The sequence below is a fragment of the Sceloporus occidentalis genome, unplaced genomic scaffold (genome assembly GCF_023333645.1).
Source record: "Sceloporus occidentalis isolate IW3139 unplaced genomic scaffold, rSceOcc1.0.p SCAF_6, whole genome shotgun sequence".
Taxonomy (NCBI): Eukaryota; Metazoa; Chordata; class Lepidosauria; order Squamata; family Phrynosomatidae; genus Sceloporus; species Sceloporus occidentalis.
Window position 1 is genome coordinate 28,213,867 of NW_028316986.1, and position 15,851 is coordinate 28,229,717.

Below are 15,851 nucleotides of genomic sequence, written 5' to 3' on the forward strand. Positions count from 1 at the left end.
TATGAACAAACTTATCTGAAGTGTTTGAAAGTGAGCCCTTGATGAAAAGCTAATGAGTATACAGTTTCTTAGCATATTTTGTTTTCCTCTGAACATGTTGAAGTAAATCAAATTGAAATTAGTTCTAGGAGCTGTGGAAGATCTCGTCTTACTTTGGCTTTGGATTTTTAAGTGGAAAAAGAATGACCTATGAAGAATTAATTAGCAAAACCTTCAGTAACATCCTAAAAATGAATTGGGAAGCTGTATTGAAACACTGCTCATATCAGTTGTTTTCATGTGGTACATGTAGGAAATGATGCAAAGAACATACACAACTGATTGCTTGTTTTCTTACAAAGTTAAGTTCTGACATTGTTGCATGATTTATCTGTAATTGGGAAACATTTTTCTGTAGTATGAAAAAATCTGTGTGTAGGGAAAATTGAGAATCAGTGAAACAATTAGCATTACCATGACCACAGTAAAACTTGACTAGGCAGGTTTGCTTGCATAAGAGGATGTAAATGCAGGTGTTCAAAGTTGGTCTTCCAAATAGTAAGTCAAGCAGAGTAATGGACTCCCAGACAAGCATAATGAAGTGGGTATATTTCAGGGAGTGTTAGGTATGAGGACAATGCTATGTGCAGTGTAGATGGTAACAGGATCAGTGTAGGCGGTAGGAGTAGATGATAATTGCCATCATGCTTGGCAATCATGCTACTGCTGATGAGATTTCTGTGAAGTGTACTTTATTTGTGTGTGTATATGATAAATGGAAATATTTTTTCTTAATTATCCTTTATCAAATTCTCAATTTTTCTTATAAGCTTAAATGTTATCACTTATTGTCACTTGCTTTTCACAAAATGCATCTTTTTATTTTATTTGTTTTCATACAGTTTTTTTTTTTTTTTTTTTGGTATTATAGATGTAACAATGAAAACCTGCACAAGCTACCACAGCAATGGCTGTACAATGTACTGGAAGAAATTAAATCTAGTGATCCTTCATCTAAACTGTGTGCCACCAGACGTAGTGCTGGGATCCCATTCTATATACAGGTATTTACAACAGATGCATATCAATCTTCATTTTTGTTAGCTTTGGTGGTAGCGAAAGAACAGATTCTGTACACATTTGCAATGAAGCAATCCCACAAACTTCAGCTGGGATAGTAACTAATACAGATCAAGCAGAATCTGAAATGTACTGCAGAATGGTTTGGCTGCATTTTTTTAAGACTAGGACCATTTACAGTGATTTGTATTGTTTTTTTATAATGGTTTGTGAAGCTCAACGGGTGTAAAAAGCCTACCTGAACTTCTGCTTTTAGCACATTGGCATGGGTGGGATAGGTAATAGTGGTAAAATGGGCCCCTCCTTCCTGCAGCAGTCCATTATGCAAACTCAAAACCTGTGAATGAAGAAGAAAGGAAGGGTAAGTCACATTGCACATTGCTCACTTGACAATATCTTACTGATGTTCCTTTGTCAAAGGCATGCTCCAAGGTGTATTATGAATTTAATTATAAAACTGAAGATAAATAAAATCAACAGTCCAAAAAGATGATGTTTGGCCTTAGGTTTTTATATTTTAAGAATTAATCTGTGGTCTGAATTTTAGGCAACACTTGTCATTTCTGTTTGCTCTATGTCTTTTTTAATGGCTTGTACTAGAGCTCTACAGTGATATTACCTGTTCAAAAATGAGAAGAAACTATACTTGTAACATGCTTGTATTTTGAAAACATTCCTCCATAGTTGCTTGGAAATTTTAGTATTAAAGATCCAGAATTATCTTCTTTTTGAAGAAATATGATGCAACATGATGTATATTTGAGACTTCTAGGTTTGTGTGTTCACAAAAGATGAAAACGCCCCTCTCTCTTTTCTTTCTTTGCATTTCACAAAACTGAATTAAAAGTGCTCAGTAAAATAAATCAAATATTTATTGGTTTTCTATACTTACCCAATCCAAAATAGCAACAACAACAACAATAAGAAGAATAATTAAAAATAGATGTGAAGATAGGTGGGAGATGGGAGACTATTTATTGGAGCTCAGATAGCGCTCGAGGATTTTTTCAATAACTATTTTAACACTTGTATGGTCGATTCAGTACAACATGCACCTCTTTGCTTTGTTGTTGTTTTAACTGGTAAAATATGAATGACAAAATCCATTGCAATTGAAATTCCAAAACAGTTGTGGGTCTTACACTTATAAGTCTCGTTATCTCATTTTTTTGAGACATAGCTCCTTTCAAGGAAAGCTGGGCAGTTAATGAAGGACAATCCAAAGATCTGTTTAATATACACTCTTTATAAAAGAGATCATAAAACCAGTGTAAAGCACTGTTCCATGGACCTTTGGAGTAGGGAGTACTAGAAATATAGATAAATAACATAGATGTCCTTACTTAAAAGAATTTTTAAATGATGAAGTAAGAACTAAGTACACATGCTAATGTATTTGGTTATACTTGAGTGAGCTAAGAATCAGATATATATTCCAAATCTCTTAATTAAAAAGGTTTTTGGTCTGTATCCATAGATGTTTGCTTCCTCAGATGAAGCAGGGCACAAAATAACTTGTGCTTAGAAGCAGACTGTTTGGAAAAGTGAAATGCAAAAGTAGCTGATAGGAATGTAAAGATCTCTTTATGGCACCTTTGCCTGTCTTGATCATGTTAATTCTTACATTAATAGTTTTGTTTATTAGGATTATTATTAATCTGAGGTCATAGTTTCATGGCACTATTGTCACACAGAGGACTACTACCTGTACAGCTTATTTACTCAGGATCGATCACTGAAAGTATCACAATCTATAGTGCAATGGGTGATAATTTAGTATCCCATCTTGATCCTTTCCCCCCATTTCTACCCCCCTACAATATATACAATGTTTCCCTTCACTTGATATGAATGCCTAACTCCAGTAGACTTGCATGTTCAATTCTGTAGGTTTCTTTAATGGGCTCATAGTAATCTGTGATCCACAGTGTATATATGTAGTAGTGCATCTAAGGGCTGGAACAGAAGGCCCATTATGGCCCATTATGGCCAGAAGGCCCATATGCCTTCTGGACATCTTGGGAGTGCGGTGTTTACACGCCACATACTCCAAAGTTGCTCGGAAGTCGGCCAGATGCCCAGACTTGGGCGGCTTCAAAATGCTCTGGTGGTTTGGCGTTTACACGCCGTATGCCGCAGGAGCATCTTGAAGCCGTCTTGTGGTTGTGGCGGAGCTGGGAAAGTCAGATCTTTCTCTGCTCAAATAGGATCAGATCTTTTCCGTTCCTATTCAGGCTGGGTTCAAGGCGGATTGGGGCTGTGGCGTAAGTTTGCCGCAGCCCCAGTCTATCTTTGAAGGGGGTGGCTTGAAGCCTCCCCCTTTTTTCCAGTCTGTTGACGCCCTAACTCCAAAGCTTAAGCCATTGACATACAAAATGAGAATCAAAAGAATAAAAATATACCCTCCAATAACATTTCTTTCCTCTCCTTCTCCCACTGAAGACCTTATTTCTGCAGCTTATTTCATTACTAGCTTCTGTGTGTCATTTTGCATTCCCCTCTCTTGTGTTTTGGCTGTTCATTTGGGTAAAAAATTGGCTTTCCAGAAGTCATGATCCTGGACTTAATTTGATATCACTTTTTAGGTCTCTTATCTTGAGGGTAAGATCTGATGCTTGCCATTTGGATTTGTAGATGTGTTCAGTATGTTTGTATGTAGTTGAAATCTCAAATCAGAGATCAGATATGCTTGTATCTCTTCGTGAAATTGTTAATGACTAACCCTTATGCTATTTTATTTTTAATAAATTTCAGGCTTTGCTAGCCTCAGAACCAAAGAAGAGTAAAACAGGTTTGCTAAAAATAACAATGCAAGAGTTGATACATTTAGCTTCACCTTCAAATGCACCGCCAACCACAATCCCTCAGGTAAAATTTATCTTGCATCAAAACACTAATAACTGTAGAAGACATACCCTGTTTTGTTTGTTGGGATGTTATGGATGTAGGATAGGAGCACAATCTACCTATCTCTTAGGGCCATCCAGTGAGAATGGGAGCATACCCAGGCCAAAGCTAGTATACGTTCATATAATGCACAATCAACCTGTGGATTGCTTTGGGTTGTTATGATTAATAAACTTGTGGCAAATAAATCTCTGTGCAGAAATGTTGTATTCGGCCTGATACAGACAGGACAAAATAAAGCTGCTTCAAGTCACTTTGGAGATATGCTGTTTAAATGATACATGAGTCCTAAGAGTCCAGAAGCTGCACCAAAACCACACTCCAGTCCTAAGGACTGGAGTGCAGCTTTGGTGCAGCTTCCAGACAAAATGCTTATCTAAATAGGCAGTTATTTCAGTTTGAATGGTAATTATTTCATATAAATCTTTTATTGGTGAAGTAATGCAGAACATTTCCCAGAAATAATATGTAAATCTTGGTTATTCACAGAGGGTATATTATTTTGTATAAAATAAATACTGTTAGAACAACTACACATAGTTATAGGAATTATTTCTTCCACTGGAAAGATTGTGTTAGATGATATGAATTTACTGGTAAATATAAATTTCTTGTTCAGTATTGTTCTTTATTGCCTAATTAAGGTGTCTCTTGTGAAATTTTCTGTGAGGACCACATGGCAGCTGAAATTGCCAGCCTCTTGGAGGATTCAGCATATAGTATATTTTCTTCAACAAATTCCTTTTTGTTATTACTTTCCATTTGGTGATTTTATTTTATTTTATAGTTTATATTTATTTTTAAAAAGATTATATTGTGAGGAGATATAGGTACTTTTAAATCAGTTTTTTTTAACATGGCCTAGATCTAGGGATGTCTGCATAAAATATGAAAGGCAACATGATATTGCCAGCATGGTTTTTATGGCTACTGCTGCCATACTGTAGAATTAATGCAATTTGACACCTTTTAACTGTCATGGCTCCATCCTGTGGAACTCTGAGATTAGTAGTTTGTTGTGGCACCAGAGCTCTCTGACAGAGAAGGCTAAATATTTCACAAAACTATACATTCCAGAATTCCATAGCATTGAACCATGGGAGTTAAAACAGTGTCAAACTTTATTAAATTTGCAGTGCAGATGCAGCCATAGTTTTATTAATGTGTTTGAGATTATTCCTGAAAACTAAGTGGTTTACATTGATTTTTTTTCACATGCAGGTCCATGCTTTAAATATCTTGAGAGCTTTATTCAAGGATACCCGCTTAGGAGAAAATATCATTCCTTACGTGTCAGATGGAATGCGAGCAGCCATATTAGGTTTTACATCTTCTGTCTGGGCAGTAAGTTAATCCTTAACATTTAATATATTAACTTGAAAAGCTGCATGTTAATGACAGTAACCAAGGCATCGATTGTTTCTCAATAACACTACAATATCTGATTGAATTTTTTATGAATTCTTTTTATAAAGTTATATTGAGTATGCCAAGTAGACAGTATGCTAGCATGAGGGAAATGCTATAAAATATGCAGAGCCACTGAAATTTGTCTCTTTCTATTCTCTTGCATCAACTAACTCTTTATTTAGTTTTACTTGAATTTTCCATAGTTTTGTACAGTGAAGGTTGAATTTAAAAGAATAACAGAGCTGTAGTTTCCACTGACATGAACAGTAGTTCCCAATTAGTTAGTTAAAAATAACTGAGTTGTAATATTAAACAAGTATTTATTATTTTCATTTTACTATCTAGTCAATCATGTCTCTGTTGGTATTAGCCTAAAAGAAAAAGTATTTTAAGTAACTTATTTTCTCAGGCTTGGTAGATACTTCAAGTTGATATTGGAACTGTTTAGTTCAGTTAAATTGTACCTGATAAGCATTGACAAAGCCTACATTTTACTTAAATTTTTATTCTTGCTTCAAACTATTTTGTTGTCAATACATAAGACAAAATTGACAACGTGGAAAAATGTTTTAGAGAAATTTATAGCCGGGGGCGGGGGAGGAAGAATAAGATTCATAAGTACTATCAAATGTGGTCATACATCACTAGGAGGTCTAGCCTTACCACCTTTAAATCATATTAGGTTACTTTCCAATTGGTCCAGTGGTTAAATTCATAAAAGTTGATAACTCACTTGCATGGATCCAAATAGAGAGAAGATTGTTATCAAAACATTATGAGACAGATATATTTTCAGCTTAAAGTTAAAAAACCAGCAAGACAAAGTAGCTCACCTGTTTACAGAGGGAATGTCCATTGCATGGTATAGGTATAAATTTTTTTTAGCACCAGCTCCATCACCACTTTGTCCTTTCTTAGAGCATCAGTTTTTTAAACAGAAAGACAAATATAACCAATTTAGTGGATGGAAAGAGAAAGGAATAAATAGAATAGACATAAGCCAGTAGATTCCTCATGGTTGCAACTAATGCAAATAAATTCCTTCCAGACAAGACCATGTGCTGTAGGTTATATTTCAGAGGAAAGCAATGAAAGAATACTTCTAAGTGTTTGCCTTCAATTTACCTACATGGCTTGGGCTCGAGTTACTTGCGGGAACGCCTCTCCCTACACAATCCACCCCGCACTCTCAGAACTTCAGGGGAAAAAATAATGGAAATACAAACTACGAAGTTGCATGTGACTTCCCAAAAAACTTTTACTGCCGTTGCCCCTAAATTGTGGAACAGCCTGCCGAAAGAAATCTGTCTTACTACTACCTTGGATACCTTCAAGAAGGCAGACGGAGCTCTTCCGGCGGGCCTACCCCCCTGCACCTGATTAAGAAGCTACCCTTATCTGTGATGATGATCCTCTGTAAATAACCACTGATGTATTTATTGAATTGATTGTTGCATTTTATGATTGTATTCTATGTTTTTATCAGGTTGTAACCCCGCCTCGATCCGTAGGGAGAGGCAGGGCAATATAAATAAAATTTTATTATATTATTATTATACACTTGTCAGCTTATGGCAATCTCATGAATTTAATTGGTTTGCCATAAACTTGACAGGCAAATTGAAGACACACACACCACACTAACATATACTAATTCTTCCTTATTCAAGGGGAAGCATGCTCTCTAGCTGTAGCTGTTCAACATGTCCTTTCCTTAGATCTACTTTATATAGGACCTTTTAGGGACAGTTCAAAACACGGGTGCTTCTGGGCTGAATTTATAGTCCCCTGAGTTCCTGCCACCTTTTTTTCTTTTAAAGGAGCTTTGTTGTTGTGTGTCATCAAGTAATTTCCCTCTTATGATGACCCTAAGGTGAACCTGTCACAGGGATTTCTTGGCAAGCTTTGTTCAGAGGAGGTTTATCTATTCCTTCCTCTGAGACTGAGTGTGTGCGAATGGGTTTCTCTGGCTGAAGAGAGATTTAAATCCTGGTATCTACTACTTCTGAAATACTCCAGGAGCAGCAGTTGTTCTTTAAAAGAAGTTATAGGACCCCTCACACCTTATGTTGCCTCTGAAAAGCCCCTAAGAGGTTGTTATACCAAATAAAACTTGTTAGTCTTTAAGGTTCCACAAGATCCTTTTGTTTTTGCCGGAACATACTCGCAGCTTAGAAACTTAGAAGCTACTTCCCTAAAAAAATTATCACAGTTCTCTGTATATCCTCGTAGATTATTATCCAAGGCCTAAATTCAACTGCAAATAATATTGAGTTGACTCATTCAGTCAATTGATGTACAATAAGTCAACATTTATGCAAATCTCACTGATTTGATGGGCCTAACATTGGATTTCAGCCAATAGGTTGTGTATGTGTTCCTGACTATTCTGCTATTTTTAAAGGTAATGGCATACTGGTAATTAACTTGCATTTTAGAACAGAATGCTTTTCTTTCACATAGAAATATTTTTGTATTGTCTGCCCAGTTACTGATTTAACAAGAATGTCGTATGCAGGTTGTAAACATACTCCAAAATACTAAAACTGTTTAAAACCTGTTTTTCTGTTGCTTGTTATATTAGGTAAGAAATTCATCTACACTTCTTTTTAGTACCCTCATTACAAGAATATTTGGAGTTAAAAGAGGAAAAGATGAGAACTCGAAAAAAAACAGGTATGTTCCCTTTTATGCCAAGGAGTACCCATGTAAAATATAATGGCTAAGAGCAACTTTGAAAAAATAGTGTACTTTTAATGGATTTATGTGAAGCATAATGTTACAAAAGCATTTCTGCACTTGAGTCAGATCTGATGCCAAGAATTAAGCTCTGTGGTAAAAAATAACTACCGTGAGCAGCAAGTGTTTAATTTGGTTTTAAATGGATCTCAAGGCCAGCTGTTGAGTGTGACTGAGTCTCTTCTTTTCCAGAGATTTATTTCAAAACTGGGCACAATACATGTACCTGTGTCTGTCTGTATGTGGGGAGGAGAAAAGAAATTGATATAAATCTCTTGATATCTATATATACAAAATGATGCTATTCTGAGGACAGATTTCACCACAGAAAAATACTGAATGACATATTTCATTGATTAAAGTCCACATGTCCAATAGTGCTTCCGTATCTACCAATAGGGAGGGAATTGCAAAGGAGCTATCCAAGGTTCTGAACCATATCCTTATTATTGGTTTTTTTTAATAACTCTTTTAAAATCTAAATGAATACCAAGTAAGAATTCATTAACCCCACCCACCCCAACCTAGGATCCACCTGCTACTGTGGGCCTTCATTAGCTTCATTATTTCACAAGTTGATGAGGAGTGTATAGACCAACTGCTGCAAGGAATAATTTATAGAATATATTTACTGCACATAATCTTCAGAATAAAAGGTTAAGGAGCTAGAAAATAGCAGCCTTCAATATCTGAAGGGCTGCTATAGAGAAATGAAGCTGATTTGTAGTCTGTTGCTCCACAAGGAAGCCTAGATCCAACAGGTGGAATTTCCAAGAAAGCAATTTTGACTGAACATTAGAAGAAACATGCTTATGGTGAAAACTGCTTGGCAGTAGAACAGGCTGCCACAGGGTATGATAGGTGGAGTTATTTAATCAGAGTTATTTAAGCAGGTAAGCTGGAGGGCAGCAGGAAGACCTCATAACAGATAGACAGACTCAATCAAGGAGGCTATGGCCCTGAGCCTGCAGGATCTGAGCAAAATGGTCGAGGATAGTTTTTTTGGGGGAGGGGAGATGTCCTATTCATGGGGCACCACAAGTTGAGGTTGGCTCAAAAGCAGTTAACAACAATAACATTTAAGCAGAGAGTATCTGAGTATCCATCTGCCAGATGTTATAGCTTCTTTTTGCATTACAGAGAGTGCATTAAACAGGTAGTTGGACTACACTCAACTTCCACTCAAACCTTCTTTCCAATTTTGTGAATCCTGTGAATCTAGCAAATCTGTCACATTATTATTACTTGACATATCACTTGATGTTACAAGGTTTTGTAATTTTTCCTGAAAGGAACTACTCACAGTGTAAACCTTTCATTTTTTGCCAGCCCACTGAGCTACTGTTATTCCTTTTCTCATATTCTTTCAATGTTGGATCTCACACATTTATGCTTGCTGCAGCTTTGAGATGTCCATGTATACCTATGTACCTAAATCTTGAAGTGCATTTGTACATACTCACAAATTTCAGGGGGGAAAGCATGTTTAGAGAGCCAGTGTGGCAAAGTGGTTTGAGTGTTACACTGAGACTCTGGAGGTCACTGGGCCATGGAACCCACAAAGTGACTTTGGGCAAGTCTCAGCTTCAGGGGAAGGCAATAGCAAACCTCTGAACAAATCATGCCAAGAAGGTGCCATGACAGGATTTCCTTAGGGTAACAATAAGTCAGAATGACTTGAAGGTACACAACAACAACAACAACAAAGCATATTTACTTGAAAATCATTCCCATTCAAATCAATGGGTCTGGCTTGCACACCTAGTTTCATAAATGTTAGTTTTTGCATGAATTAACAGGTGCAATGAAGCATAACAACAAGCCATGCCATATATACATCTTTTACAAGTTGTTTTTGTTCTGTTGTATTTCAGCAATGGCGTCATATTTCCAAAATCTCCCACATGGGTATGAGAGGTTATCATGAAGTTATGCACGTACAGGGGCTGATTTGTTCTTTTGTGTGCACTGTATATACTTGAGGATGACTGCTGCATTTATGTTGTATTGTATGAGACATTGGGAAGAATGGAGCAGTTGTGCTCACTGATGGTATAAATTGTGCCAAGAATCCAAAAACTGGTGATGGATTGTGGTCTGTGCTTACTGCTAGACAAACCAGGAGACTCATATAGAACAACTGTGCATTTATTGCCATCTAGTTGTGAAGGGAAATTAATTTAATCTGAACATTTTATATGATTGAGCTTAATGTCTTAGTGTGACTCATACGGAGGAGTAATGGTGATGACATAAAGGAGTTGAAATCTAACTGTATCTTACACATTTTTATGTGTCATTTTATTTGCACATTTAATATTTGTTAAGAAAAGTAATAATGCAGAGTAAGAAGCTTATTAAATATCTTCAGTCTTCTACAACCTCTACCATTTTAATATAACTATGTACTTCTTTCTCAAAATATGGTGAACGCATGGCTTATATAACTGAGAATCACTGCATGTGACTGCTTCATAATTCACTGTGATAGTGCTACATGGATTTTCCCTGTTAATATGTACAGTCAGCCTTCCTTATCCACGGATATTTTATCCACAGATTCAAGCATCCAAGGTTTGAAAATACTGAAAATAATACTTAAATAATATTTAATTCCAAATAGCAAACATTAATTTTCTATTTTATATAAGGGACACCATTTTGCTATGCCATTGTATTTAATGGGGCTTGAGCAGCCACAGATTTTGATATCCACAGGGAATCCTGGAACCAAACCCCAGCAGATTACAAGGACCCCCTGTATGAAGGAAGGATATTGGCAGGTTATAAATTGATTTATTGATTGATATGGCAGACTAAAAATCTGAAAATATTATAACTAGACTCTGGTGAAAAAGTGGTATATGAAACTGCTTTTTAACCCTTTTAAATAATTAATATTTTAAGATTACTGTTTTCATTACAATTAATCATGCTATACTTTCTACGTACTTTCTATATAATTTTCTCCAGAAATAGTAATGGCTAGTTATATCTGTGAATGGTTTAAATCCATAGCAAATTTGAATTCTATCTTTGCAGAGTCTCCCTATAAAAGACCTCTTAGTGGTGTGATGGTGATGTAGGGAAACTTCTCCCCCTCCCCAAGTTGAATTTTAGTGTATTGAGTTTAGAATTGACAGTATTAACTGGACTGATTTGGGCTAGGAATATTGCTGAATAGTTGAAAAGATCAGCCCAAATATTTCCTAAATGCATTGTGAACAGGAGTAAAGTACCTGGGCAGATAGAGATAAATAGTTGTCTAGTTTTCTGATCAGCAAATTGTCTAGTTATTTGATCAAGAAAGTGTCATGGCCAGGCAAGAGCAAGTCTCGGAGGATGAGGAGGAGGATGGGGCTCCTCCAGAGCAAGAGGTAATTGAGGCTACACCAGGTGCTAATCCTGCTCTGCCAGAATCCAGCCCTAATCTCCCAGCCCCAGAGGAGGAGGCTCAGCCAGGTCCTAGTGCTGGTGGGATTCCTCTGGTGGTACAGCAGCCTAGTGGTGACTCTGGGGAGGAACCAGGCTTGAAAGTTCCCTCCTATAGACAACGCAGGGCTGAAAGTGCTGGCAGGCAGAGATCCCAGAGAATTGCTGAGAAGCAATTAACAAATCAGCCTCAGGTGGCACGGGGAAGAGTTTCTCTTACTTAGGCCTGTTACAGACTGCCAGAATAAAGCTGCTTCGGGTCTCTTTGGAGGTATGCTGTTTAAATGATGCATGCATCCTAAGAATTCGGAAGCTGCACCAAAGCTGCACTCCAGTGCTTAGGAATGGAGTGTGACTTTGGCGCAACTTCCAGATTCTTAGGACCCATGCATCATTTAAATAGCATACCTCCAAAGAGACCCGAAGCAGCTTTATTTTGGCAGTCTGGGGCGGGTTACAGACCACCTGTTTGGGGTGGGCTGCACCCGCCCCTTTCCCCGGGGTATAGGGGCCTCAGTGTCCAGAGCGGCAGCTGCTGAGGCCCCAATCTGCCACTTTTCAGGCTGCGGGGAAGCGGCAAAAGGCCCCTTCCCCGCAGCCTGGAAAGGGGTGTCCTTGGGGCTTCAAGCCCCAAGGACACCCCGCGGTGGCAAGGAGGAGGAGAAAGGGGCCGCTTGGCCCCTTTCTCCTTTGGTCCGCTGGGCACAGCCGTGTGAAGGCTGCGCCCAGCAGACCAAACCGCCCATGACCACTAAGCGCCCTGGCGCGGAGCGAAGATGTCATGTCCGTGCTGCCCCGTATAGAGGCAGCGTGGTCATGACGTCGTCATGGCGGCGGCCGTGTGGAATGGCTGCCGCCATTTTGCACTAGGGTTAGGGGGTGCGGAAGCACTGCCCCTTTCTAACCCTTGTACACGCTCTGCGTGTACTTTCTGGCCCATTTGTAACGGGCCTGTAACAGGCCTTAATGAGCAGAGAGACACCAACTCAGTGCCAGAGTTTATTGCATGATCCTTTGGTGTGACTGCTGCCTGCACTGGCTCCCTGTATCTTGACTCTTGACTTTGGATTGGACTGGACTATTGCTACCTTCTGGCTGACCTGACCTTGGACTGGACTGACCATTGTGACCTCTTTATCCTGACTTCGGCTTGGCTTTTGGCTTGCTTTCTCTCTCACTCCTTGCAAGGTTTGTGGACTATTTCCTAGCTTCATAGTTAATTGCCTTGCTGAGCTTTCTTTATCAGCGTGTGTCTGTGTGTGCTGGCAGCAGTCCAGAACAGAAAGCTCCCGGTTTTCATGGCCTTCATTTCCTAGTACAACTGACAATTTGCTATGTTGCCTGGGCTTCTGGGAATTGGAGTCCATGAACAACTGGAGGCACCCCTTTCTCCATTTGAGAATCACTGGTCTAGTAGGGCTAAGGACTGAGACATGAGCAAATGTAAAACACATATTCTTGAAGAAACCCTGGATTGTGAAAACTCTTTGAAAACTGCATCGTTTGCCAAAAGATTGATTGTGGGAAGAAAACGGCTAAAATTACTTCTTGCTTCTTTCAAAAAGAAACTTATTGAATTATATCCCTCAGGAATACACAGAAGCAGTAAGGGAGTGTTTGTGATAAAGAGGGAATAAGTTGAACAGTTTATTTTTCCAGCACTTAGCTTCTGGATGGGTCTTCAGAGCCAGGGAATTCTGGAAAGGTTGGCTTGGAAAATCATCTGTCCCATTGTACTCTGGTCTGAGGAACTGCCTGGAAGCAAGGCATTGAATAAAGAAGCTGCTCAAAGCTGGGAGTTTTCACTTCTTTGTGAGTAACAAATCGGCCTTCTCTCTCCTTTGTGGTGCCCAGAATCTTTTTCCTCCTGCTCCTTCTACACTGCTACTGCTCTATACTGACATGCTTATCTTGGTGTGGTGCACCAACTGCATTCTGGCAAATGACCTTATTGGATTGTGGGCAATACATTTTGCTGTACAGAATGTTGTTAGGAAGGGAAAAATTATATAGCAGGGGTGGATAAAATGGGGCTCTTCTACATGTGTCTGTTATTTTGCAACACCCAACTCCCCCTTTCTTTAGCAAAAAATTCTTTAGCAAAATTTTCTGAAATCCTTCATGAGTGATTATTCATATTTTAAATAGATTACAGAGTCTCCTACATTGTTTAAGATCAGAATTAGACAGCAGGAGATGGGACATTTTGGGCAGTCTGCACAGCCTTCAGAGAGTTCCCAGGGCAGGAATTTGGCTCCAGAAACTCCTAAAGCTGCTCATTCCTCTTACACATGAATATCAAAAGTCATGTCCCGTTATAGGAGGATTGACAGTTGTGTGGCCCTCCAGATGTTGTTGGACTGTACTCCCAGCATTCCTTACCATTGGCTGTTTTGGCTAGGTATGATGAGAATTGCAGTCCAGGAACACCTGGAGGGTCACATGATTTTCATCTCTCAGTTATATGGTTGCAACGCAAGGGTCAAATTGTTTGAAATATAGGAATCTCATATCCGATCCCAAGTAAAAGTCCAATAATGATGGTTGATAAGGTTTGTCTTAGGGTCGCCATAAGTATGAAATTAGTTGAAGGCAGTGATGGTGAACCTATGCCACACGTGCCGGAAGTGGCATTTTGCACCATTTCTTTGGGCACAGGGTGAGGGAGAAGAGGCAGGCACGTGCCCGTTCCTCCTCCCTTCCTTTTCCTGGCCTCCAGCTGTCTCTCAGAGGCAGCTGGAAGCCAGAAAAGGGCGCTCCAGAGAAGGAGGCAGAGGAGCGCGCCTCTGGCTCCTCGCAGCCTTTTCCCGGCCTCCAGCTGCCTCTTCAAGAGAGCTAGAGACTGGGAAAAGGGCGGGGAGAGGAGGAGCGATCTGCGCATGCCACTTGCTCCTCCCCAGGGAGCTTTGCTGGCCTCCAACTGTCTCTGGAGACACAGCTGGAAGCAGGGAAAGGTCCGTGGGGAGGGAGGCAGGGGTCCTGCCCAGCTCCCTTCCTCCCCACTTACCCTTCCTGCCCTCCAAATGACCCAAATGGGGTACTTGGAGGGCAGGGAAAGGTCCGTGGGGAGGAAGAGAGGGGGCCTGCCCATTTCTCCTCTTCCCCTTTTGCCTTTCCTTGTCCCCGGGCGAAGAAAGGTCCGGGAAGAAGAGGACTGGGGCTGTGCCCATGGCTCCGCCCCCTCATGGGCATTTGCTAACCCTTAGCTGTCTCTTGAGAGACAGCTGGGGGTCGGGAAAAAGGTGGGGGAGAAGACCCGTCCAGAGGATGGAAGCTCCGCCCATGGAGGGTGGAAGCCACATCCCCTGGGCCAGAAGCCCTGCCCTAGCACACAGCACCATCCTGAGGGGGCACAAGCCATGCCCCCTGGCAAGCAAACCTAAAAAGGTTTGCCATCACTGCACTATAATAACATAAGCCCTTTAGGCAGCATGCTTGTACTTGTGTGATTGCAATTTTTAGGATGACTTTTGGGAGGTAGCCCTTTACCTGGATATTTCAAGAATTTCTCATTAGTGAAATTTACTTTCATACTCATGTATTTTGAATCTGCATTTGAGTCACTTTTGTAATTTAGAAAACCACTAGATGTCTCTCTTGATGCATGGTTTTTGTTGCAGAATAATCATTTTTGTACCTACAGGAACTATATTTAATTTGCTTTCCTCCAGGCATACTTTGTTTCCAATACATTCTTGTGTTTGGATTACAGTCAAACACATTTTATGTAACTCTTTGGGTCCTTTTAAATGAATCAACATTTTAGAATGGGGAAGCCTGAAGGTAGGAACTTTTTCATAAAAGTGAATTTTGTTTCCACAGATGTTGTATTGATGCACCTCTCATACCTTTATACTTAGTTGGCTGCCATGCATAACTCTTAAAAATTAGGACACATGGGCAGGTGTCAAAACAATGAATAGGAAACTTGATCCTCCACTCTGTGTAATGACAGAGAAAGCTCCGTTCAGGTACTTGTTACTTGGAAGATCATTCCAATAAAGCTTTGATTCCATAGGCAAGACTTAAAATTTATTAGAATCTTTACAAAATGGTTTGGAAAGAAACAAGTGATCAGTCAGTTTATAACACTTCTACCATATATACTTGACTATAAGTTGATGTCACGTGTAAATAAAGTTTTGGGGACAAAGTTATGTATTTTGGTATGACCCATGGATTAGTTAAGGGTAAAATTTGGAGGTGTCTCAGATCCATGGTGGCTCTTGAGCGTTTCCCTGGCAATGAACAGAAGCTGTTTCTCTGCCGCAGCGAGGAAGCACCAGAGAGCCCCGGTTGCAGCC

General features: G+C 39.6%; 1 protein-coding gene across 1 annotated transcript in view; it reads left to right on the plus strand.

Moving 5' to 3' along the window:
* Positions 1–15,851, plus strand: part of THADA (THADA armadillo repeat containing) — a 203,073-nt gene that overhangs the window by 63,888 nt on the left and 123,334 nt on the right. Inside the window, exons 23-26 of the mRNA XM_089529183.1 lie at positions 911–1,043; positions 3,814–3,927; positions 5,188–5,310; positions 7,961–8,052. Coding sequence (XP_089385309.1) covers positions 911–1,043; positions 3,814–3,927; positions 5,188–5,310; positions 7,961–8,052 — 462 coding nt within the window. The remainder of the gene's footprint in view (positions 1–910; positions 1,044–3,813; positions 3,928–5,187; positions 5,311–7,960; positions 8,053–15,851) is intronic.